The sequence below is a fragment of the Arvicola amphibius genome, chromosome 15 (assembly GCF_903992535.2).
Source record: "Arvicola amphibius chromosome 15, mArvAmp1.2, whole genome shotgun sequence".
NCBI classification, from domain to species: domain Eukaryota; kingdom Metazoa; phylum Chordata; class Mammalia; order Rodentia; family Cricetidae; genus Arvicola; species Arvicola amphibius.
The window spans coordinates 48180656-48204883 of NC_052061.1; the positions used below are offsets into that span (position 1 = coordinate 48180656).

At 54.8% G+C, this 24228-nt stretch overlaps 1 protein-coding gene across 5 annotated transcripts in view; it reads left to right on the forward strand.

Annotated features, from left to right (window-relative positions):
• The window catches only part of Zfpm1 (zinc finger protein, FOG family member 1), a 59149-nt gene that overhangs the window by 21236 nt on the left and 13685 nt on the right, over positions 1-24228 (forward strand). For all 5 annotated transcript variants that reach the window (XM_038312465.1, XM_038312468.1, XM_038312467.1 and 2 more), the window contains exons 2-4: positions 3040-3162; positions 6108-6257; positions 23866-23999. In XM_038312465.1, the coding sequence (XP_038168393.1) occupies positions 3054-3162; positions 6108-6257; positions 23866-23999 (393 nt within the window). In that variant the 5' untranslated portion in view covers positions 3040-3053. The remainder of the gene's footprint in view (positions 1-3039; positions 3163-6107; positions 6258-23865; positions 24000-24228) is intronic.

Here is a 24228-nt window from a genome sequence, read left to right on the forward strand (position 1 = left end):
GCCCAGCTCAATGACAGTCCCAGAGTTGCTGAGAGCGGGCTTCATCCCATTGCTCGAGTAGGCAACTGAGACTCCAGGTGCCTTTCAGCCCCTGGAGAGGCATGGAGCCCCTCCAGAGAGATGGGTGCATGGGCCTAGGCAGGGCAGTCTCCTGTCCTGGGGTGGCTCCACTCAGGGTGGACCTCCACCGTAGCCCTGTTTTCCAACCCTAGTTCAAGGTCATATGGGTCAAGGCATGTGTCTGCCCCTGTGAGCCTTAGCCCTGTTCCTGGGAGTCTGGGTCCAGCGCTAGCACCCACAGGACTGCAGCTAGGAAACCTACCTCTTCCTGGGACTTGTGATGTCACCCCCATGCCCCAGGCTGAAGATAGACTCCCTCCTTTCCAGACCTCAGAGACCAGTGTGGCGGGGCTCTGCCTGTTAGCTTTCACGCCCACTCAACTACACTCAGTTGCAGGTGCACCCATTTTCTCCCACACATCACATCACCTGGTCTCAGCCCTGCACTTGCTCTCATTCCTGGCTTAGGAACCAATATGGTTCTTTGGTTTTTCCTGCCCCCAGGAGCCACAGACAATGTCATGAGGCCCGTGCATCCTGCATCCTAGAGTGATGTCTGGCCATCTGAGGCCAGTGTGAGCAGGATGGCACTGACCCCAGTAGTGTGGTCTGGATTAAAGCCACCGTAGTCCTTCAGATACAGAATGTCCCCTGTCACTTCTGAAAGATCACTCTACAAACCTGCCCCTAGCCTGGCCTCTGTTCCATCTTCATGGGTCCCCATCCCATTGACATGACAAGTACCATAGATCCCACAGTGGCTTTAGTATTGGGTGTGAGCTAACACGTATTGGTATTGATTGATGGCCCTGCCACCGGCCTGTGGGTCTCCCACAGAACCCCCATTCCTCCTAAAAAGGAGCAGCCCTGAGCCACTGTTCTGGGGAGCAGCACGTTTCGTTAACTGTGTAAAGCTAGAGGCCCCAAGTGTCAAAGGGGGTGCATCTTAGACCATCCCCCTACCTGAAGACAATGGCCTGCCTCCAGAAATGGCTGTGAAGTGGCGAGGACTATTGCTCAGTTGGTATAGAGCGCTTGTCTGCCATACACAAAGCCCTGGGTTAGATCCCCACACTGCATATACCAGGCGTGATGGTGCATACCTCTAATCCCAGCACTCAGGAGGTAGAGGCTCCTGCCTCTACCACATAGTAAAGTGGTTTTCAATCTTCCTAATGCTGTGACCCTTTAACACAGTTCCTCATGTTGTGGTGACCCCCCCAACCATGAAACTATTTCGCTGCTACTTTATAACTGTAATTTTGCTACTGCAATGAATCATAATGTAAATATCTGTGTTTTTTAATGATCCTAGGCGTGACCCCCAAGTTGAGAACTGCTGAGATAGTAAGTTCAAGGCCAACATGGAATACATGAGGCCCTGTCAGAAAGACAAAACAGAACCAAAGATGGCCCTTGCATGCCTTCTGTCCCCTCTACTCTAGGGTATCCTCGGACCCTCTGACACATGGTTTAGGGGGTTATTTTCTCCAATGTCTCAGGCTCTGAGACTCAAGGCCCCTTCAATGCCAGTGGGTGTACCCTAGACACAGGCTCTTCCCCTCCTCAGTGACCACAAAATGACAGGACAGCTGTCTCCTGCAAGCTGTGGCTTAAGAGAATAAGCTGGGGACCAGGCTGAGCAAGGGTTTCAGTTGGGTCTCAGTTCTGTTCCCATCGCTGATACCCTGGGGTGACCTCAGAGGTTGCATCACTCCTGACCTGTGCTTGGTGTCCTCTGGGAGTCATTGTGGAACCACGGGAGCTTATTCCAGTCTGCCATCTCCCCCTGCATGGTGGATGCCCCCCAGCTGGTCTGGAGGGAGGGGAACAAAGAGGCCCAGTCCCCACTGTGAAGGGCACCTGTGTCCTGACCCAGTCCAGCAGTCGTGAATCTGCTATGTTTGTGCCCATCATGTTTTTGCCCAGTGTAGTGAGCACAAGAACTCACTGTTGGGGAGCTCTGGACCAATCCCCAAGTGTGGGGTAGCTTGACATATGGAGCCTGAGAGTCTTCCTGTAGGAGATCTTAAGCAAACATTAGAATGTCTACTGTGTGAGCCCGTGAGTCTGTGTGTGACCCTGTGGGTCTGTGTGTGAGCCCGAGAGTCTGTGTGTGACCCTGTGGGTCTGTGTGTGAGCCCGAGACTCTGTGTGTGACCCTGTGGGTCTGTGTGTGAGCCCGAGAGTCTGTGTGTGACCCTGTGGGTCTGTGTGTGAGCCCGAGAGTCTGTGTGTGAGCCCGTGAGTCTCTGCGTGACCCCGTGAGTCTCTGTGTGAGTCCATGGGTCTGTGTGTGACCCCGTGGGTCTGTGTGTGAGCCCGAGAGTCTGTGTGTGAGCCCGAGAGTCTGTGTGTGAACCCATGAATCTGTGTGTGACCCCGTGAGTCTCTGTGTGACCCCGTGAGTCTCTGTGACCCCGTGAGTCTGTATGTGACCCTGTGAGTTTCCGTGTGAGCCCGTGAGTCTGTGTGTGAGCCTGAGAGTCTGTGTGTGAGCCCAAGAGTTTGTGTGTGAGCCCGTGAATCTCCGTGTGAGCCCGTGAATCCCGGTGTGAGCCCGTGAGTCTCCATGTGAGCCTGTGAGACAGGAAGACCTAAAGCATCTGTCTGAGCCCCAAAGGACCCCATGTTGATTTCTATTGGGAGTGTACGGTTGGGAGGGGCTGAGACGCTTGTCTTGGCGAGCAGGCATCCATTACCTGAGAACAGACAGACAACATGAAGGACAAGGATAGGAAAAGCACCAAGTGACACCAAAGCTTAGGAATTGTTGCGGGGTCAGGGTTAAACACAGAGTGAAGCTAACATACTAGATTCCAGGAGACTTACACAGCCTCTGCCTCGGTGAGGAGCTGGCCCTGCCCTCGTCCTGCCCACTCTTCCCAGGCACCAAAACTGAGCTTGTTTGGCCATTAGGAAACCAGGGTAGCCTTATCCAAAAGCACCTCATGATTTCCCTGCGACTCATGTCCGCAGGTTCCCTCAGAGATATGGAGGCCGGAGAAGAAACCCAGGCCATGGACATCAGCCCCATGGAGCAGGAGGCCGCATCCCCTGAGGCCCCAGCCATAGAGGATCCCCCAAGCCCACCCAGAGAAGGTGAGTGTGCAGATCAACATCCTCCTAGAGTTCATGGGGAGACAGTGGGCCTCAGCAGGCAGCTGCTGTCCCTAGGACCTGGCGAGAGCCAGGGGAGAGGGGTGTCTGCTGTGCGTGAGTTGGAGGTCCAGCCTCAGGCTAAGGTAACTGAGGCCTAGGTGGGGAATATCCAGTCCAAGGCTAGACCTCAGGAAAGTCACAGCCACTCCCAGCGTGTTTATCCCTGTGAAATGGTGTCCACGGGATCTGCAGAGCTGTGACCTGGGCTCCACACACAGCATCAAGCTGCACCCAGGAAGAACTGCGAGGCTCTTCGGAGGCAGAGAACACACTGTATCCGCTGAACTGAAGGACCTAGGCCCAGATAGGTTAAGAAGCTTGTCTGGGCTCACGGCCCATACTCTGGCCAGGATCCGACCTAGGTCTGGGTTTAGATTCATCCGACTGTCACGCTGCCCCCTTTCCTTACCCACATGACCTCCTTGGACTCAGCTGGGCCTCCTGGTTGCAGTTGTTCATGTGGATGCATTTCTGAAGTTAGAGTCAGGCCATGGAAGGAAACCCCGCAGACACCCACACTACCCAAACCCTAGGAGGCCAGTTCAGGCCAGGTGCGGGATATAGGGCAGTGAGACTTCAGATGCCCCCTGAAGTCCAGAGAAGAGGGACTTCACAGAGGCAGAGTCCTTGAGATCAACATTTTGCTTGTGTTTTGGAGGCCACTGAGTTCTGGAGAGGTGATAGAGAGGAACCTGAGGGATACCGGCATCCTGACTCAGTGTGCTGGGCTCTACCTGGCTGTGAGTCTAAAGCCCTGCCGTGTCTGTCTGCAGCTCTGAGCTTCAGGATCACCTCACTCCATACCCATGAGCCCTTGTTCCACCTGCCGCCCCAAGCTGCAAGGGCACACCATTCCACATCTGCTATTCCTTGCAGAGCCTAGACTCTCCCCACCACCACCCCAGTGCCAGAGTTTAAACCCAGGGCTTCAAGCATGCTAGGCAAGCACTATATCATCGAGCCATACCCCATCTTGCCCACCAGCCTCTGGTTGGACAATGTAGCTATTGAGCTACTTGGGAGGATCGTCAACTGGTGACATGACCAGAAGCGAAGGAGAGACCGGTGGTGACCTGAAGCAGAGATCCCCAAGGAGCCACCTGTGCCATATGCAAAGAGGGCTGGTACTCTGGCTGTGGTCCCAGCAAGTGTATGGGGGACACAGGGACAGAGCAGATGGCACAGGATGGGACAACAACAAAGAGGACAAAAGACCTAAGGAAACGGCTCAGTCAATAATGTGCTTGCCCACAGACTTGAGGACTGAGCCTCAGCATCTCTAAAATGTAGGTGTGGCGATGCATGCTTCTAATGTCAATGTAAAGGTAATGTAATGTAAATGTAAATGTAAATGTCAATGTAAAGGTAATGTAATGTAAAGGTGAACACGGGTGTGTCCCTGGGGTTCACTAGCCAGCCAGCCTCGCTACATTGGTTGAGTCCTAGGCCAATGGCAGACAATATCTCAAAAAACAAGGGAGAGAGCTAAAGACCTCCAAGGTTGTTCTTTGGCCACCACCCATGAAGAGGCGTGCACACACACACACACACACACACACACACACACACACACACACAGTGATGAGGGATGGATGAAAGAGCAGAACAAGGAGGAGGAGGAAGGAGGAAAACTGGTGACAGGAAAACAGGGATAACAGACAGGTAATGACAGAGGAGTCTGGATGGGGAACAAATTCCAGACAGATCTTCACCCCTGGGGGCTCCTCACTGTGCACCCCACCAGTGTATCAGAGTCCCTGATTGAATGGCTGCAGGCCAAGGACTCTCCCACATCCCTTCTTTGTTTCCAGGCCCAGCACCAGCCTGAGGGGCTGCCCCATCCTTGACAGCAGCCCTGGGGGTCAATCCCTGACTCCATCACTCACCCCAGGAGTGAGGTGGCAGGTGCCAGGCCAGTCTCCAGTCAGGAGCTTATTCATCGTTACTGTTTTCTTTGCTTTTGCTGGAATACAGTACTGAGGGGTGAAGCTGCCTACGGCTGGCCCTAGACCACCTCTGAGCCTCCGTTTTTACGGGGTGACCTCCAGAAGAGCAGGTGCCATGCTCGTAGGCTGCCACCTTATCTCCTCCACCATCAGTGCTACCATCAGGAGCTGCACTAAGGCAGCTGTGGCCCAGCTACCAAAGGGCAAGTGGTTGGCGGCTACTGGACTTTGACCCACGGCTTCCCGGGGAGCTGGTCTTTATCTGATTGGGGAGCTGGGGCTGCTGAGAGGGTAGGTGGGTGGGGCCGGGAAGGATCTGGGACAAACAGCCAGGCCTGCACCTGGCACCGGCGGCCGTGATAACGAAGTGATGGGCGCGATAACGGCGCAAGAGCATATCTGACGTTCAGGCGGGTCCAGCGCGGCTCCTCGCAGTGGCTGGAGCTCAGATGCCAGCCACTTTGATTTATAGCCAAAAATAATAGGACTTTTATACCACGGGATTGATTTATTTGATGTTAATCACAGCCCTTATCGTGGTATTAATAATCTGCTGTTCCCATGACGTCACCCAGGGGGCTTTACAGGAGCGCATCGATCGGGGGCCACACTGGTTATCTGGCCCGCCAGGAAGGCAAACATGCCCTTTGGGCTGGAATTGGGTGCGGGGCTGGTGGAGGGGCCCAGCTGTTGCAGAGACCAGTGAGCCAGAGGCCACAGATCTAGGCGCACTGGGTGGGCACTGGGCTGTGACAGACAGCAGCGAAGGAATAATTATTACAGCTGTGATCAGAAGGGACTGGGGGCTTTACTAGGCCAAGAGGAAACCTGCTGTGTTAGATAAGGCAGGAGGGCAGGTAGCTGTGTGCCCCCGGCCTCAGTTTCCCTCCTGGTTATAGGTCGTCCCAGCAAGAGCGTGACAATGTTTCCTCTCTACAGATGTGAGTCCACCCACAGTGCTAGCACCCCCTGAGTCCCCAGAAGGTCCTGAAGATATGGGGGCGCAGGAGTTGGAGATGAGGCCCCAGGATGAAGAGAAAGAGGAAAAGGAAGAAGAGGCAGCTATGGCCAGTCCCTGGAGTGGGCCAGGTAACCACACTGACTAGCCCAGTACAACATTGCTATGACCCCAGGACAGCCTTGTTACAGCCTTTTGGGCCAAGTGGGAACCAGGCTCTCTTGGATTCTTGGAGACCACTGGTGTCCAGGTCTGTGTTGTTGGCCCAAGCAGTGTGCTCTGAGTTGTGTCCAGAATACCCACACCTAGAGCTCGTGATGTAGACAGAAGCATTTGGAAGGTTTGGCAATGAGGACTGAGGAACAGGCCCCTGGAGGGGTATCTAGAGGATGTGGCTGGAGCTGCCAGTCTGGGATCTTCCCAACAGCAGACGGTTGGGATGCTAAGCTGGCTAGTGCCCAGGTGGGCTCAGGCTTGTGGGAGAAGGAGAACACCTGCCCTTCCTGGGGGCTGCAGCCCATCTGAGGTTCCTAGTTACCATCTGCCCCATAGGCAGTCAGGCCTGTGCCTTTGCATATCTTCGGGCAGTGAGTGCGGCTGGTCACATACGAAGCTAGAATTGGCAGCTGCATCTCAGATCTCCCAGGTCCCAGAATGTGGCAGTCATGGTACCCTTGCTCCTGGTAAACAGATACCATGGCCCAGGAGCACAGTGGGGCATCATGATTTCCAGGGCTCTTACTGAGTGAGGGCTGAGAGCCACACTGTGCAGGGTAAATAGGTGAGGGGGGGGGGTAAGTGGTGTGTGTAGCAATGAGGGAGGAGTTTGGAGGCTGAGCATGTGGGTGAGCAACACGTGTGTGCACAGTTACTGAGTCTCAGCTGTGTATGAGCATCTCAGTATGATCACAACCAGATTCCTATCTGTGAATAGAAGGCATGGCAAGGGATTGCTGAGGGATCAGAGACGGCTTTGCCAGGGCGGAGACCCTGTTCCTCCCCTGGGGAACTTGGGATCCAAATTGGAAAGCGACAGACTTTTAACTGGACTCTTAACAGAGGGGCAACTGGGAGGGGTCCTAAGGCATTAGAAGAGTGCAGGAGTCAATTGGTGATGTCTGCCACCGGTGCTAAGTATGATGAGTGGCAGGTGTGTGGGGGTACCCGACGGAATAACAGCCTGAGGTCAGATAGAGAGAGGGTGAGCACTCCCCTCTGACATCCCTTAGTACATGGATGCTTAGCACGCCTCTCAGGGCTCCAGATGACCTGGCAGAAATGTATGACAGAGATGGCCACTCCTCCTGGGGTGCCTGGTAGGAGTTGGGTACTGACCCAGGGTCCTATCTCAGTTGAGGCCAGTGTCCCCAGATCACAGTACCATGATGGGAGTAATTGTACTTGGTTACATGATCACATGGGTGCCAGGGCCTTTTCCACTCACATGCCTGAAGCCATTGAACTGGGCAAAGCCTTGTATTCAGACTGCCCAGATTCTAACCAGCCCTATGCTGACTCAGTTTCTCCTGCTAGAAGGGAGTCCGTAAGTACTGATTCAGCATCAGGAGCGTGTCCCTGTGTGTCCCTGTTTCACGTCCACAAGCATAATAAATGTGGACAGTGCCTGCTGGGGGTGGCAGGGATCATGTGTGTCTATGGACTTCAGTGGCCACTAAGCAGGTAGAAGGCATAGATGGTCCTTCCATCAGCCCCGTGGGGCCAGCACAGTGTCATACCCCTTCAGTGCATGGTCAGAGAGGACAGTGCACATCACTGACTGGGAACTGTGTCCTGCTACCAAGGCCCAGATGCCAGGTCATCCACATCAGTGTCGAGCATTTCCCACCATCCCGTCCATACAGTGTTATTACTTCATTTTTTAGATGGAGAAGCAAGGCCTTCGCAGTTTGCAGCCTGCCCTGCCCCCTGTGAGGGCTATGCTCCACGGGCTGTGGTTTGGGGTCAGGGTGCACCCCAGCTTCCCGAGTTATTTGCATCCTCAGGGGCCAGGCGGTACCCTATCGGCTCCCACAGATAGGAATTTTTGTGCAGTGGGCAGTGATGGGGTTGATAAGTGGCCGCTGGCCAACCGCCGTGGTAGCCATTGACTATCAGCTCCTACACAGGCCATGCTTATCACCCACTGGGGAAGCTGCTGGAGAGGCCCAGGGGGCTCTTATCTCCAGGGCCGCCCAAGCCTGTGATGTGTTGTAGGGTTAAGGCTTGAAGGCAGTGCCCAGTCTGGTGACAGACCAAGTAGCCACTTTTGCCTTGTTGGTTGCCTTTGACTCTTTGTGACCTCTGACCTGTAGTCCTACCACCACCACCACCACTGAACGAACCCACCCAGCCTGTTCCAGGGAACCTGCCTGAGAGGCGTCTTCCACTGTTTCTCTTTGGAGAGAAGGTATAGAGCTCGCTTGGACTCCACATCTTCCTCTGGCTCTGTCTGGCTCAGAGAAGTGCCTGGACCCGAACCCATTCCCATCTACTCTGCCTGAAGTAAGGTGGTCACTGGACCCATGAGAGAGCTGACAGTCCAGGGCTGGATCTCCCTAGGTCTCTGCCCATACTAGATACCATCCGATGTTGCAACCCAGACATGTAAATATCGGGGCCACCTATCAGATTCCTTTCTAGATGAGACAGGACTTAAACAGGCCCCAGAAAGTAGCTGTGCCGGAGCCTGGTCTTACTGCTTCTCCATAGCTGGTGTACATACATGAGACAGCTCATCTCCTATGGCCCAGGCCTAGAGCAGATGAAGGGAAATCTTCCAGGAAGAGCTGAAAATGGCTTAGCGATGAAAGTGTTTGCCACATAAGTGTGAAGACTGGTGTTTCACATAAATACAAGTGGATATAGCCCACTCATTTTCCGGTCAGACAGAAGATCCCCAGAGCAAGCTAACTAACAGTACTGGCTATTAGTGACCTCTATCTGGTTGAGAGACCCTGGGGGGCACAGGAGAAATAGAAATAGAAAAAAAGACCCTCAAGAAACCCCAAGTGGCCCTGGTTCCCATGCTGCCAATGACACTGAGGAGCAGTCACTTGACTGCTACAGACCCAAGTATAATTTTACTTCCTCGAGAGCTTTATAAGCACTAGAGTACAGCCCCAGCGTTGTGCAAACCACCATCCCTGTCATGATTTCCTATCCTCTCCTGGTTCAGTCACTGCGCCTAGCTCCCTCCTGCCCCGCAGTATCTCATGGTCTGGGTAGTACACAGCCATGCTTTGATCCACTGTCAGGAGTTCTGTGTCTTGCCCTGGCCACTCAGTTCTTCATGAGCCCAGCTCTGCTGAGTGTCTCTGGGTGGGCTGCCGACCTCCGGACCTCAGTTTCCTATTCTGTACAATGGCATTGGGGAGAGTCATTGTGCCCCTCCAGCTTGTCACCTACTAGGCAGCATGGTTTCCCTCCCATGGGGTGCAGGCAGGTTCAGAAACCCCTCCAGCAGCTAGTTTTGCATTACCTGTGCACCTGAGCAACACAATGGGCGATGTCTTGTTGCAGATCTGATGGCCACACACTGCCCAGAGTCCGGCTTTGCACTGACCCCACAGTGTGGTCTCAGCACCCTCTTCTGGGCAGTGGGGATGGTGTAGTCGTGTGTAGAATATAAAACCCAAGGAAAATGCCAGGCAAGTGCCTTCAGAGCACATGAGATAAAAGTCTGTAAGTGCACACAACAGGGAAACCCTGCTCTCGGTGCTCAGAACAAACCAGATGATGCTGTGTAGAATGAGAGCGACCTAGATGGTCCTTGTAAGGCACGCTGCGTCTTGCTGTCTGAGGGGTGTATAGATGCCGGAGAGGGGAGCTTACAAGAAAAGAACAGCCATGCAAAGTCCCAGAGAGCTTGGAGCCTTGGCAGTCCATGAGCCAAGGGGGAGTGGAATCAGAGGGGCTGCAGCCAGGGCTCTGTGGATTTGGACCTGAGCCCAGCAGGTGAGGGGAAAATGGAGGGTTGGAGCAGGAGGGCTTGCATGCCCCTGAGACATAGCAGGGACACAGCCTGGGTCTCACAGGGCCACAGGTCACACTGTGGACCCAGAGCTCTGGGAAATTGTGTACAGGGCTTGGGATACCCTTGCTGAGACCCAACCCTGGCTTCCCTTGGTCCTCAGCTGAGTTCTAACTGGGAAGAAGGACAGAAAGTGAGAGAGTCTGAGTTGTCATCTTCATGATGGCCTTGATTGCAGGAGTGACGGCTGTTTCCAATCCAGCTATGCAGATGGCTTGAAAGTAGATCTCTGACCTTGCACAGCTGCCTTACTGTGGAATGTGGGGACCTGTCCCTAGTGCCTGGTGCCCCTCAGTGCCACAACTCCTCTCGTCAATTCAGGAGGACTTGGCTTTCAGACACGCCAGCCCTGTCAGGATGCACATCCCATCCAGCTCTGTCAGTCCCCCTACCTCAGTGGTCGGTCCATCTGGCATAGTTTTAAGCAAGTGGCAGAAGAGCAGAAATAAACAGACTCAGAGACTGCTGTCAGTCAGGTAGCATGCTGTGGGGTCTTCTAAGGATTCCTCCAGGGCTGGCCTTAGCAAGGGAATCAATAGCCTATCTGGTTCCTTCCACAAGACTCCACAGAACTGGGGGATCTGGGACACAGAGGGACCATGACCTTCCCAGGTCCCCCAAGGCCGCATGCATGTCATCAGTGTGCCAGCTGTGTGAGGTCTGCCTGTGCCAGCAGAGTGGAGCTCCGCCTGGGAGGCCAGGGCAGGTACCAGGATGGGATGGGAGGCAAACTGAGTCACTATGGGGGCCCCAAATCATTGCCTTGGGTGTGCTGTCCTGCAAAGTGAGTGGAGAGGCCCAGAGAGTTCCACCCACTGTCAGTGTGAGTGCAGCCATAGCTAGCAGCGGGGGGGGGGGGGGGAAGGGGGTGTCAGGAGTCACCAGGACTTCAGCGGTGGCTCTTCTGACCTGTGGGTGTCTTGGGTCTAGAACTTATTCTGGTCACTGAAGTTTAAGAGCAGGGTCCAGAGGCAGAGCCTGAGGTTGAGCAGATGGTAAAGGGAAGGGCAAGAAGACCTCAGGGTGACTTGGAAAGGCACACCGGCACCATGTGAACATGCTAGGTGACCCAGGAGCACCCCATCAGCCATCCCCAGGCTGGAAACTCCTGGAGGTAAAGGAGAGGCAACAGGAGAACCAGCCACCTGAGCTCCTCCAGGCTCATTGGCCTGAGTCCATGCAAGGATACACATTGGGCTGGACTCCTGCCTGGCCGTCTGGGAGGGTCTTTATGGAGAGACATGCCAGCAGCGGTGAGGGCCAGGGACAGAGAGAATAAGCAGGTATGCCATGGGGATGGGGCAGCTTCCCCACACAAGGTCAAGGTGCTAGGTCAAGGTCTGGCAGCATCCTGAGGCCCGGGGAGGATGTGGAAGAAGAGAGTGCTGGCTGGGAATGATGCATCACCCAGTGTTCAGTACAGGCTCATGCACTTTTGAAAAGGGGGTGACTGTAGAATTCTTACTGGTGCACGTGGCCCTTGGGGAGGGTTAAGACCTGTAAACCCACCCCAGGCTCCAGAGACAAAGTAGAGCAGGAAAGGGGGGGGGGGTCCTGTGGTCCCTTACAGCTGAGAGCTAGGAGCTCAGCTGGCCCCACAGTCCTGGCCTGAGGAAGCCCAGCTGGGTGCTAAGGCCCCAGAGCCAGGCTGCCCAACTAGGGCAGAGTGTGAAGGGAAGAGAAGCCAGAAAGGACTTTGTCTCTTCCACCCAGGAGTTTCTTGGAGCCCAGAACTCTTTCCAGGAGCTGCTTTGAATTGAGTGTGAACTAGTCAGCCCATCCCAGCTCCTGGAGGCAGGGCCAGGGAGGCGGGCCATGTACCAGGCCAGCGTGTCCCTGAGCAGTGTCGGTCAGCAAAGGGGGTGCCTGAGTGTCAAGGCCAAGTGGGGGAGCAGATGGTAGCACTGGAGAAGGACGAAGGACCCTGTCTTGAAGATGATGACTGAAAGCCAAATTAGGGGGGAGGGAGCTATTCAGACAAGGAGCTGGAATATGCAGTGAGGCGTTGGGGGCATGGCATGATGGAGCCTTAGGGCTAGGGTGGGCATGGGAAGAGAGTGCTGGGCACAGACGGGTCAGGGTTCTGAGCCATAGACTTTGAGGGCAGCCCTTGCAGCCTTGTCTTGTCATGGCGCTAGGGTTGGAATCCCAACCCTCAAACACACTAGGAAAGCACTCCACCCCTGAGCCACACCCGATCCCCAAATTCTTGGCTACACAGTGGAGATGCTGAAAGACATTGGGAGGTATTTGATCAGCTGCTGGGGAAAGTAGATCAGAGTTAAAGCATCCCACAGTCTCGTGTGGAAGGGGCTGCTGCTAGGGCCACAGGAGCTGGTGTTGGCCATTTCCTGCTGGAGGCCCCACCAAATCTCCTGCCCAGGGTCCCAGGGAAGCAGGCAACTGGGACCCCTCCCTCCCATGGAGCGGTAGCTTGTTATCTAGACTGTGTCCGGCTAACTAATCTCGCAGGCCCGGGGTTTCTGTGTGAACCTCAAGGCCTGTTATCTGGCGGCTGAGGCAGGACGGCTCGTCCTGATGGACAGCCTGGGAGATGGGCCGATAGCTGGCCATGCTCCCCTCCCCACAGCTGACTAGCTGGCATGTGTGGGTGGGGAAAAAAAATCATTCCAGCTATTTTGTGTTATCATGGGGCCTGGCGTGGAGGGTGATAGGCCTATTTGTTTTAGATTAGCCCGCGGGGGAGGGGGCACTGGTAGATGACAGGGGTCACTCTGGGGTCAGTTTCAGAGACCAGTCCAGCAGCTCGGAGCCCGTTTGAAGACTGTTCTTCTGAGACCCCAGGGTTGCTGAGCAATCTGAGCCTAGGGGATGGATGAAAAGACCTAAGGAAACTATCTTTACAGTCAGGCATACTCTTCCTGAATCGTCACTGGGTTCCTCTGGGGCCGGAAAGACACAGGGAGGACCTTGCCCTCCTGGGATGTATTGGAGACACTGCCACCCCAGACATGATTTTAAATGGTGTCAGAATGGGACTTTCTGAGTCATTATATCATCACCCGCCCAGGAATAGTGTGTTGGGGCAGAAGCCACAGTGAAAGGCCTGAACTGAATGTACACAGCTAGACCTAAATGCAGGGTGAGGAGAAAGGAGGCTCAGAGGTAGAGGAGCCCATCGAGGAAGGACTGTGGTAAGTAGGTGATTATCCTGGAAACAGAGTTCAGAGGTCATAGCCTTGGGTCAGCATGGGCCGTGGGAGGATGGCTGAAGATGGAGATGGGCCCCCCTGCACTGGCTGCCTGCTGGCCTTGCCCACATGAGTCCTGGGCTAACCTTGGCTCTGATTCTACCTTGATAACTGTTCTGAGGCACTGGGTCCTAGAAACTGCAGCGGAAGGGGGCTGTCACTAGCAGGACTACACAGGTGACCCATCAAACTGCCCTCCTCCCCATGCTGGCTCCCACTCCCTCCTTGCTTCTCATACATTGAGCATTGGGTTCTTGCCAGCCTGTTACAGATCTCAGGATTGAGGACTCCCTCTGAACAGCAACTAGAGTGGCAGTCAGTCACCAAAGGACGGAAATGTGGCTGAGACATGGGGACAGGGATTGGCTAGGACCTCCAGGACCCGGGACTCTTACAGAGCTCTTTCTGAGACCTGATGAATGGCCCCCAAAGGCACAGCTGGTGGCCTGGCCTCAGGAGCAGTAGGGGACGAAGCATCCAGGTAGGCCTGCTCTAGGAGCAGATCCCACCGGTATAAAGAGAACCCCAAAAAGACTTCAGCAGAAACTGGTGTACACTATTCAGGCAGCAGGAGGCTCTGTGGTACCCCGTTACAGATGTAGAAACTGAAGGCAGATGAGCAAGTTGGACAGTTCTGGGGAGAACTGAACAGGCCTACCTCTTAGGAGTGCCCGTTACCTACTTTGACATCCCAGCACAAGGGCATCTCAGTGGACACTGTAGGCAGAGGATAAGTGGACGGACAACAGGACATCCAGTGGGAAATGCAGGTGGAGCCCTAGAAGGGGCCCCAGGCTAGGCTGCCCACCGCATTTGTCCTACTGACCTCACCCGCTTCCGGGACCCGCTGTCTGTGGCCAGGGCAAGCTATCTCGGTGGCGGCACTAATCAAGTCGCTTCCTTCTCCGCCCTCCCACCGGCTTCCTGCCCAGCTAGCAGCCCCACAGCTGGCCTAGACATCAGCAAGGGAGTCCTAACCTTGCCAGGGGAGCTTCAGCCACTGCCTTCCAGGAGTTTCCCACCTGTCCCCTCCCCGGTTGTAAGGTCTACATGTCATTCCAACCTTAAGAGTCATGGCCTCTTCAGAATGGTAGCCTCAGGTCTGCCTTGAGCCCCACGACGGATGAGCCGTGTGTGTGTGGTCAGGGACAGCTATTGTTACTTGTGCCACCTGTGTGGTCACTGCTGCTGTCTGAGTTCCAGTGTTGGTACTGTCTTCAGCACTGCCTCTGGCTTACTGGCCATGGGTACCGTCACTGGCAAATCGCTCCTGCCAGCACCATCATCACAGGAGTAAGACCCAATGCCAACTGCCAGTCTCTTCTCTGTCATGCCCAGTCCTGGCCAGAGCCACAGCTGCACCAGCTGTTTCTACCATAACCACCAGTATCTAGTAGAAATAAGACAGGGGCGTGCGGTGACCTTGGGTCTCCGTCCTCGTTCCTCCCATTTTCAGAAAGCTGTCCTTTCTCGCTGGGATGTGGAGAGAGTGACTAGGGTAAGGCAGAGAAGCAGAAGTGGGGCAAAGTTGTGCTTCCCTATACCCACAACTGGGATCCACACAGGTCCAGGGTCCACAGTACTGTGACCCATGGCTACTGGGACATGTTACCTCCCCTCTCTCTCACCCTGCCCTAGAAGGGAAACTGAGGCAACATCACCGCCCTCACATGAGCAGCATTTATGAGACACACACACACCCACCTTGTGAGACCCAACATGCTGCCAAAACTTACCCAGACCCAGGACGGGAGCCAGGAAGCAACCCCCACCCACTCCCTGCCAGCCCTATGACATACCGTTGCTCTTTGAGAGGCGCCCCTTCCCCATAGCCACGATGGCTCCTTATTTATTTATTTATTTATTTATTTATTTATTTATTTATTACCCTTCTATCTCTGTGCGTAACTTTTTATTTCCTCGCTGCATTTTTTTCCATTATGGAGGCGGTGGACGCAGCTGATAAGATCGGTCCCCAGAGATGGGACAAAGAGGCCGCCGTCGGCTCGAGGGCTGGTCATATCCTGCACGCAAGGGCCCAGCGCGGCCTGAGATGAGGCGAGATGCTATCATATCTTATTGTGTCTCATGGGGGCCCTGCCCACCCGGCCCTGCCCCCAGCTGGGCTATCCAGGTCCCCTGGAATCACCATACGCCTTGGATTTGTCCTTCAATCCACTGAGCTTCCGTGCCCTCCCCACCCCCGCAATATGACTGGTCTGGGTGCCTTGGATCCCTCTAACCAAGGCCTGCCACAGCCCTTTGCTGCCCAAGCAGGGACTTGATGGAGCCCTGGGCATTTACCCAGAATGACCATGAGTGTGAACTGAAGGGCAACGAGAGTGCCCATTGTAGTGAGGCCAGAGGACATTTTGACCCTTTAAAAAAATCTCTACAAGAGCCGGGCAACAGTGGTGAGTGCCTTTAATCTCAGCACTTGGGAGGCAGAGGCAAGTAGATGTCTGAGTTTGAGTGAGTTCCAGGACAGCCAGGGCTACATAGAAAAACCCTTTATTAGGGTAAAATTATACAAGAGAGTGGGAACCATTCTCAGAGATGCAGACTCCCTGGAAATGCTGTAGGAAGTCTCTGAACCTGTCAGGCTTGTCACAGCTCCATGGCGCTTACCTGGAGTCAGCAAGCTGCATACTGTCTCCCACCCCTGCCTTTGGCTAGTTCTGCCCAAATTCCCCTGCCCCTAGGCCTGCCCTGCGGACTCGCTGTATTCTAGATCATGTGCAGAAAGTGGAATGGTGGGACAGAGCACTGTGCCCCTGGGACAAGTGCCCCAGGACCACAAGCTGCAAGGCCCACCCATGGTGCCTGATTCCAGGGTAGGAGTAGGAGACATGGGGATCTAGGGCAGGTCGAGCCTACTGGCTGCTTCCCATTTCTGAACCCACAGCAGCCCCTGCTCACACCATGTCATCCCATCCTCTTCCCTTTTCCAGTCAGGAAGCTTAAAGAAGGACAGAGCCAGGTCAGAGGCTTGGGTTTGAACTCTCAGTGCCTCAATATGACCCCTGGTCTCCAAGTTCAAGATGAAGTTGACAGAGGTCTTGAAGGCCAAGGCTATTGAAGATGACGCTTCTGAGAGGAGCTGCTAAAAAGCCCCTAAACCTCCTTGTCTTCCAACTTCTGCAATGTCTGACCCACCCCGGGGCCAAGGCCTAACACCCAGAGCGACTGAGAGCCCTATAGTCAAGGCCTCAGTCTCCCCACTTGGGTATACCTCCTTCATAGGGGCCTCTGCTCTGTGTGCAGAGGGTCAGCAGGTGCTCGGGCCCTGAAGGACCTATGTACTCCAGGTGGTGGCTGCATCCTGATGTGCTGGCTTTCCCAACACCTGCCTCGCTCTCAGCTGTTGGCCCCAAGATGTGAGTGCTTGTAGGCAAGGCAGACAGCTGTCATTCCAGGTCAGAAAGGACTCACCTTCCTACCCTGGCAATAGCAGCCACTTTCCAGGCCTTCACATGCCCTCAGACCCACCCTTCTGACCACTTAGACCAGAAACTGGCACCAGAAGGCACAGGACAAAAGACAAGGTGGGTAGGTACACTGAGCTGAAGCCAGGTAAAGCCAGGCTCTGGGCAAGAACCAGAGTGTCCGGGCCATCACAAGTAGACAGGAGGATGTGGGGCCTCTAGGCTGATGGAGCTTCCTGTCCCCATCCTGGGGGAAGATGGGGGAACATCTAGCATGGAGCTCTTAGAGAAGCCTAGTAAAGACATTTTTGTGCGTCAGAGCAACCTGGAAGCCATGACTTGCAGCCTCCTCAGGCATGTGGAGTAGGAAAGAGCCCCTCACCTGGGTGTGGCACACAAGCCACTAAGGGATCTGTGTGTCTGTTGAGAGGGTAGTGGGGGCTCAGGCCACAGCTGCCATGTTACTTCTACTGGTCTGGCTGCTGTGGCTGTGCCCTGAAGAGACGGAGGTAGTGCCCCTCTCCAAGGAGTCCTGTCTTCAGGTTCAGTAGGGGGTGATCAGAGCTAGATGCCTGGCTCTGAGTCATACCGGGGCCTAGGAAGAGCAAGTCACCGTCCTCTGGGCACTGTCCAGGAGGAAAGCATCCCATGCTCGGTTACACCTATAGATGTACCATCAGTGAGAGCCAACCCTTCCCCAGAACAAGCTCGGTTACCCCCGGTTCTGAGAGGCCGCCACAGATCCCAGGAAGGAAAAACCCCACCCTGCAGAACCTGCTCTTCCCAGGTGAACCCAGATCTGCCATTAGCAAGGGCCAGGGTTCAGCCGATAAAGGCTGGCTGTTGCTCCATGTCAAAAAATCAATACAAGCACAGTCCCAAAGACCAGGGAGGCGCCATGGGCTAGCTGCAGGGGGCAGGGCTTTGGCACTCTGGCCCAGCCCTCCCACCCGGCACCAGTGATGGGGGTTCCCAGTGGCCCCAGATCCTAGGCCATGCTGACTACGCACACATACCCCACCCTGAACCTTTTCCTAGCCAGGAAGCTTGAGGCTGGCCTTTTCCTCCCCAGGGCCACCAGAGTGGCGGCTGGACCCAAGGAGGAGGTGGATGGGCAGGCAAAAAAGCTCCCAGAAGTAGGGAACAGAAGCAGTGGTGCTCTTCTGCCCCCCTGGGACCAGCTGCCCCTCCTCCCAGGCACAATACTCTCCTGGGTCCGGGACACATGATGCCTGGAATATCCCTGAGGGCTGGCAATCTAGGGATCTAGACACCTATTTCCTCTGAGGTTTGAGTCGCTGTGAACAGGTGGGGGTGAGGATGGGGGCAGAGAGGAATACAGCATGAGGCTTCCCGGGATCCTGGTGCAGCACCCCATGAACCAGCCTACCCTGAGCTGTTGTGGACACTGCTATGCACCTGTGTGACCCAGCACTGTCCTTTGCTACCATCCCAAGAGTGAACATACATGGTTCAGAGCAGAATTGCTTTCTGGTATGGGTGGGTCACATCCTTATCGGACTTGAACCCAGCTTTCTGGTGACCCCCCCCAGTCATCCCAGCCTGGCCAAAAATACTAAATGCTGTCAGAAATCAGTCTTTAACCAAGCCAGCTGACCGATTCCCATTTCCCTGGTAGCTGGCAGCTCCCGGCACCCTGCGAGGTCAGAACCTGCCTCCTGAGGGGCAGGGCAGAGACCCTCCTGTTTCCCATGGAGCTCATCCCAGCCTGCCGTGCCTCCATTTCTAAAGGTTGTGCTCAAGCTTGTGTCAATGGTGTCTGTTGCTCTACAGCTTTCCTGGTTGGTGCCATCACCCTCTCTGTAGAATACCTAACAGAATCCTTCCATCTTGGCTGTGCCAGTGGCCACAGGTCTGATACTCCCTGCCCAGTTACCTGCAAGTGAGCACTGAGGCCCTGCTGGGCTTTCAGGATCATTTTCTGCCTCTCTTGCTGCTTACACTCCTGTCTGTAAATGGGAACTCTTGTAACCAAGGTTGGCATACCCAGCTGCCTGACACAGGGGATTTGCTGTAAGTGAACCAGCACCACCTGAGTTGGGGTCATGAGTTTGGGGTCAGAGGGTACTGGCTGAACTTTCCTTAACAGCCATGTAACCTCAGGAAAGCCCCTTGACCTCTTCAGACTTGTTTTCAATACCTTCCCCTACCCCAACCCCTCCCCCGCCATCTTCTCTAAACATTGTTTAGCAGACAGAGAATTTGAGGCCTCAGCAACCAAGCCAGGGCAGGCAGGCATAACACATAGGCCCCTTTTTACAGCCGGATTTGCCTTTCAGTGTGACTTGGTCCTTCATCTGCTGTGTGACTCTGGGGGTCACCTGATCTTTCTGGGCCTTGGTTTTAGCGTGAGCGGATGTCCCTGGGCCATACAGTTTGCCTACCCTGTTCTATATTCACGCCTGTAGAACCTTCTAGACGCTGCCAGACTGGGGCTTCCCTCCCTCCCCGCTCATGCCTTTTTCTTTCCTTTACTATGACTTTTATCAAAAGCAAACAGGGCGATTCTTGTGATAGGGGCCGCTCCCCAGCTGCCCTGTAGGAGCCACAGGGCGGGTTGGAGGGAACGATGGGCTGATTAGATAAAGTAGGTACTGGTGGTGAGCTGGTGGGCACCCACATACCAACCACAGACTCCACAGGGCATGGTGGGGGCTTTGGGTGGTTGGTTTGGTGCTCCAGAAGCCCTGGCTATTGACACAAGGTCTGGCCCCATTTGGGGTGAAAGAACCCTCTTGCTGACTCTCCAACACACCACAGCCTCCTAGATGGGGCCATACTCACATGGGAAAACTGGGGTGACTCGAGTCTCATCAGAGGGCACTCTGAGGTCAGGGTTTAAGAGTGACCGTACTTGGGCCAGGTGTTGCTGGCCTTTAATCCCAGCACTTGAGAGACAGAAGCAGGTGGATCTCTGTGAGTTTGAGGCCAGCCTGGTCTACAAAGTGAGTTCCAGGACAGCCAGAACTGTTACGTGGAGAAACCCTGTCTCAAAAAAAAAAAAAGAGTGACCATGCCCAGAAAGATGGTTCTGTGGCTGAGAGCACTTGTTGCTCTTTCAGGGATCCAAGTTTGGCTTCCAGTGCTCTTGTCAGGGGGCTCCAACTCCAAGGGACTCTGACGCCCTCTTCTGGACTATGTGAGCCTAGATACACAGATGGCATACCTACACACAGACACACACTATATATAGAACATTTAAAAAAAAAAAAGAAAGGAAAAGCAGAATGGCCACACTTGGAGTTGTGACCTTGGAGAATTTGCATAAGATCTCTGGGCCTAAAGAGGAGGCCAGTGCCAGTACTGGGTGGTTCTGTGCATGCTCTTGAGGGAAGCCACTTAGATTTCAAGGCAGAGCTGGAACCCAGGGGCCTCAAGCCAAGTCTGAGGAGCTCCCAGGCCAAGGGCAGCACCTTTGGGACCAGTCTCAGCAGTGTCATAAACAAGACCCCTTAGCCTCACAGACCCAGCCCCCCCTCCACTGCCCAGTTTTTCAAGACAGTGTTTCTCTGTGCAGTCCTAGCTGTCCTGAAACTAGCTCTGTAGACTAGGCTGAACTCACAGAGATCCACCTGCCTCTGCCTCTCAAGTGCTGGAATTAAAGGTGTGTGCCACCACTGCCCAGCCAGACACAGGTTCTTTAGGATGCCATGTGAGCACTCCTTCAACAACACAGTAAACTGAGACTCCAGCAGAACAGGAACACAGCCACTAGGGCAGTGTCGAGATTTGGCCTGTTGGTTTGAACACAGTTCTGCCACCCAGGGCACCCCAACGGTAGCCAGATCCACCCCCACCCCCAGCCAGGCTCCAGCTAAGGAGGTGGATACTGGGCTTCTGCTCCTGGGGTGGGAGGGTGAGTGCCCTGAGGGCCGTGCATGACTAGCATTGCAAGCAGAGAAATATGCTTTAGGTTCCTCGAAGATGGTTCTGGGGAATGCAGTTAAGTCTAAGCACGTGTTCTAGAAGCAATGTGTACAGTTGTTTACCTGAATAAATTAGCCCTTGACCCAGTGCTGGGCCCGGAGTAACAGCTAGGTTCTTGTCAAGAGTCCACGAGAGAGCATTAGAGAAACTGAACCAGGTCTAGACTATTTCAGCCCTGGAAGACGCCAACTGCTCCCTCCTCCGTCACCCTTCAAAAGGGTACTGAGGTTCTGTGGAGACTCTGACTCAAGCCCAGACTGTCTGCTAGCACAGACAGCTGGCTGTTGACCCTCTTTGAGCCTCCCAGGTATGCCAGGAGGAATCCAGTAAGTCATATCTGGTGTTGGGCTATGGCCCAGAGGAAGGGGCCAAGGTTCATGTTAGGACTGCAGGCTTTAAGAGACAAAAGGCACCTTCCCCATTCTCCAGCTGAGGCAACAGGTGGCCAAGGCCTGAACCAGGCTGGAACCCATCATAACAGCCCACCATAGGAGCTGCCTGTGCCCATGAGGGCATCCGAACAGCATCCTGTTCCTAGAATTCCCAGGCTAGAAGCTGTGGCCCCAGTCCCTGCCCTCGGATACCTCTCAGGGCTCAGGGCTCTGACAGTGAGCGTGTGCCACAAACCCAGAGACGAGATCATGACCACATGGCCACATCCAGCCCAGGTCTCCTGTCACCACTGTGGAGCTCCAGGTTTTCTAGAAAACTCTCTTTCCAGCCCTCACCTGCCAGGTCTCCCAGCGTGCCATTCCATCCCTAAGCCCAGGGCTTGCTTTCTTGCACTCAGTCTCAGGGTTCTCAGAAAAGGACAGCTTCTTCAATCCCGCTTTTTTAGTGCTGTTTGACTTGCTAGGTGAGCATCTCTGCTGGGTACTAGCTTAGTTTCTGGCCACAACGGGTTGGGGCAAGAGCTAGGTTTTCTACGTTACTGAATGTTAAACAGCACCAGGGCTTCTGTGCACAATGGCGCAGGTCACCCTGTACAAGCTGCTGGAGTGGGCCTAGGATGAGGCCAGCTGCCCTCCCCTTACCTATCTGCCTCAGAAAGTAGCCTCAGACTGGCTGACCTGGATCCTGGACCAGAGAGCTGTGTTACCATAGTGATTATTGTACATCCCCACCTCTCCTAGGCCTCTCCCAGTCCCTGAGCACAGAGTGGTGGTGCTGTCCCCCTGGGAGAGGGGCCGCAGCCCTTATCAGCAGCCAGTCCTCTCTGGCAGTGCGTGATACCCAGAGGATGGGTTGGCTGCCGTGGGAAATGCCAGCCATGTTCTTATCTGAAAGGCTGAGCCGTGGCCGTGAACTCTGATTAGGGTGCAGGGCCGTTTGCCGGTGGCTGAGTGAGGGGGTGGCACCGACTGCCTCCTTCCCCATGGGGGCTGGAGGCAAGTTAGAGCCCTGGGCTGTCCAAGAAGGCCTGGCCCCCACAGGTAGCAGCATGGATGGCAGTGGCTGTGGGACTGTCCGTGCCACACCCTCAGGGTGACCTGCATCAACAGCCTCCCTACCTTGTGCTCCAATTTGTGAAGACACAGCCTCAGATGAAGGTGTCCCTGTAGCAGGGAACTCCTGACAGGGCCAGGCCCCATCTCCTGAGGAATGTTCTAAACACAGAAGAGAAGCCATGTGGGGGCAGATGACTTATCTGTCTCAAGATCCAGGTACACCCTTCTCGGGATAGAGCGTCTCTGTCCCCTTCCTGACACCCTAGGTGAGATGCTGGGTGGCCAAGCTTTAAACGCAGACTCTTGAAGGAACTCTCTACTCTAATCCCATTTCTGTCCTGAGGGCCATTATGTGGGGACCAAAGGCATAAGCACCCAGAACAGGGGAAGTTGGCAGGTCACTGTCACAGCAACAGGTAAACGGCGCTGCCGTCAGTTCCAGGTTTGGATACTGACACCTGCTGCCAGCAGTAGGCCTCTCAGGGCCTCACTTTCATTCTCCACACTGGAAATAAACATCACAGGAGCGAGTCTCTGCATCCCTCCTGGGACAGTGCTGCCCAGGCCTTGTCCCTGCTGCTGAAGATGGCATTGACCCTCCTGGTGTCCACTTTGTTCCTGTGGGGCAAGGGAAGGTGAAGGAGAGGGAGCCAGTGGGACTGCCCTGCACCAGGACAGTGTCCTGGGTGAGCTGCCCAGGGCTGGTCGCTTTTATGAAGGGTAGAGCCTGCCTTCTGGCCCCTCAACCCCTCTCCCACTCCCAGGCTGATAAAGGGGTGCGGGCTTCCTTGGCCTCCAGCCCTGGTCCACTGCCATCTTATCAGCCCAGGGGAAGACAAAGGCCCAGTTACAGCTCTCCACGGGGCCTCCTGGCGTATTTACACCTTATCTCCACCATTAGCTGGCCAGTTATCTGATCATCGTGCCTATTAAGGCCACAGCCTGCCTGATGGGGCTCCAGGAAGTGGGGCCGCCACAGCACTCTGGCCAGGGGACCAGGTCAGGCCATGTGAGGTTGCCACAGGCTGGCAGCCTAGGTAGCAGGTGGACAGGGCAGAGGGTGTGTGGCCTGGGGAAGTACCACCCTTTGAGGGAATGACCATGCTCCCGCCTCATTTAAAGAAACAGAGGCTCAGATAGGGCAGGTGGCTGGCCAGGTGTCCATGTGTCCCACAGCTAATACCAATTAGTATAACCAAGGGTCTCCTTGTCCCAGCCTGCAGGCTATGATCCATCAGAAGTTCTAGAAGCCTCATGTGGCATGCCCTCTGGCCCCTGTATTCTCCATCTGCCTTTCTTAAAGACAGGCTTTTATTTAGAGCCACCTGCTAATCCTGGGTGATCTTATCTCATCTTTAATTTAGTCACACCTGTGGACCTTTTTCCACATGCAAGGGACAATCCCATTTATAGCTGATGTCTTGTGAAGGGTCACCATCAGGCCTTGTGCACAAGGTTCTGCGTGTAGTGTGTGGCACACACAGGTTCTGTAGACTCTGACCAAGGCCATCATGTGGCCTACCTGTCCACCCCTCAGTGGTGTTTCTGCAACCCAACGTGTCCTCAAAAAGGACAAAGATCTGGCCCTAGGACCAGACCAGGAGTAGGAGTTATGGGACAAAAGCGGGCTGGGGAGTCACCAAGCAGCCACCTCACCCCACCATGTTTCCCTTCAGAGGAGCTGGAGCTGGCACTGCAGGACGGGCAGAGGTGTGTGCGGGCCCGACTGAGCCTCACTGAGGGCCTGTCCTGGGGCCCATTCCAAGGGAGCATCCAGACCACAGCCTTATCCCCTGAGCAGGAAGAACCGGTAAGGAGCTGAACCCTAACTGGCCAACCAAACCTCTCTTTACCCAATGGGGAACTTTGGTGGAACCCAAAGAGTCATGGGTAAAAGGGAGGGATTTCCTGGGAGGACTCTGAAGGGTGTGATACTGGGCTTTGGGGGTTCCAGGGTGACTTCCTAGAGGAGTGGAACCCAGCAGAGAAAAGGAAGGGGGTCCAAAGGGAGTGAGCAGCAAGGAACAGGGTGCCCAGCA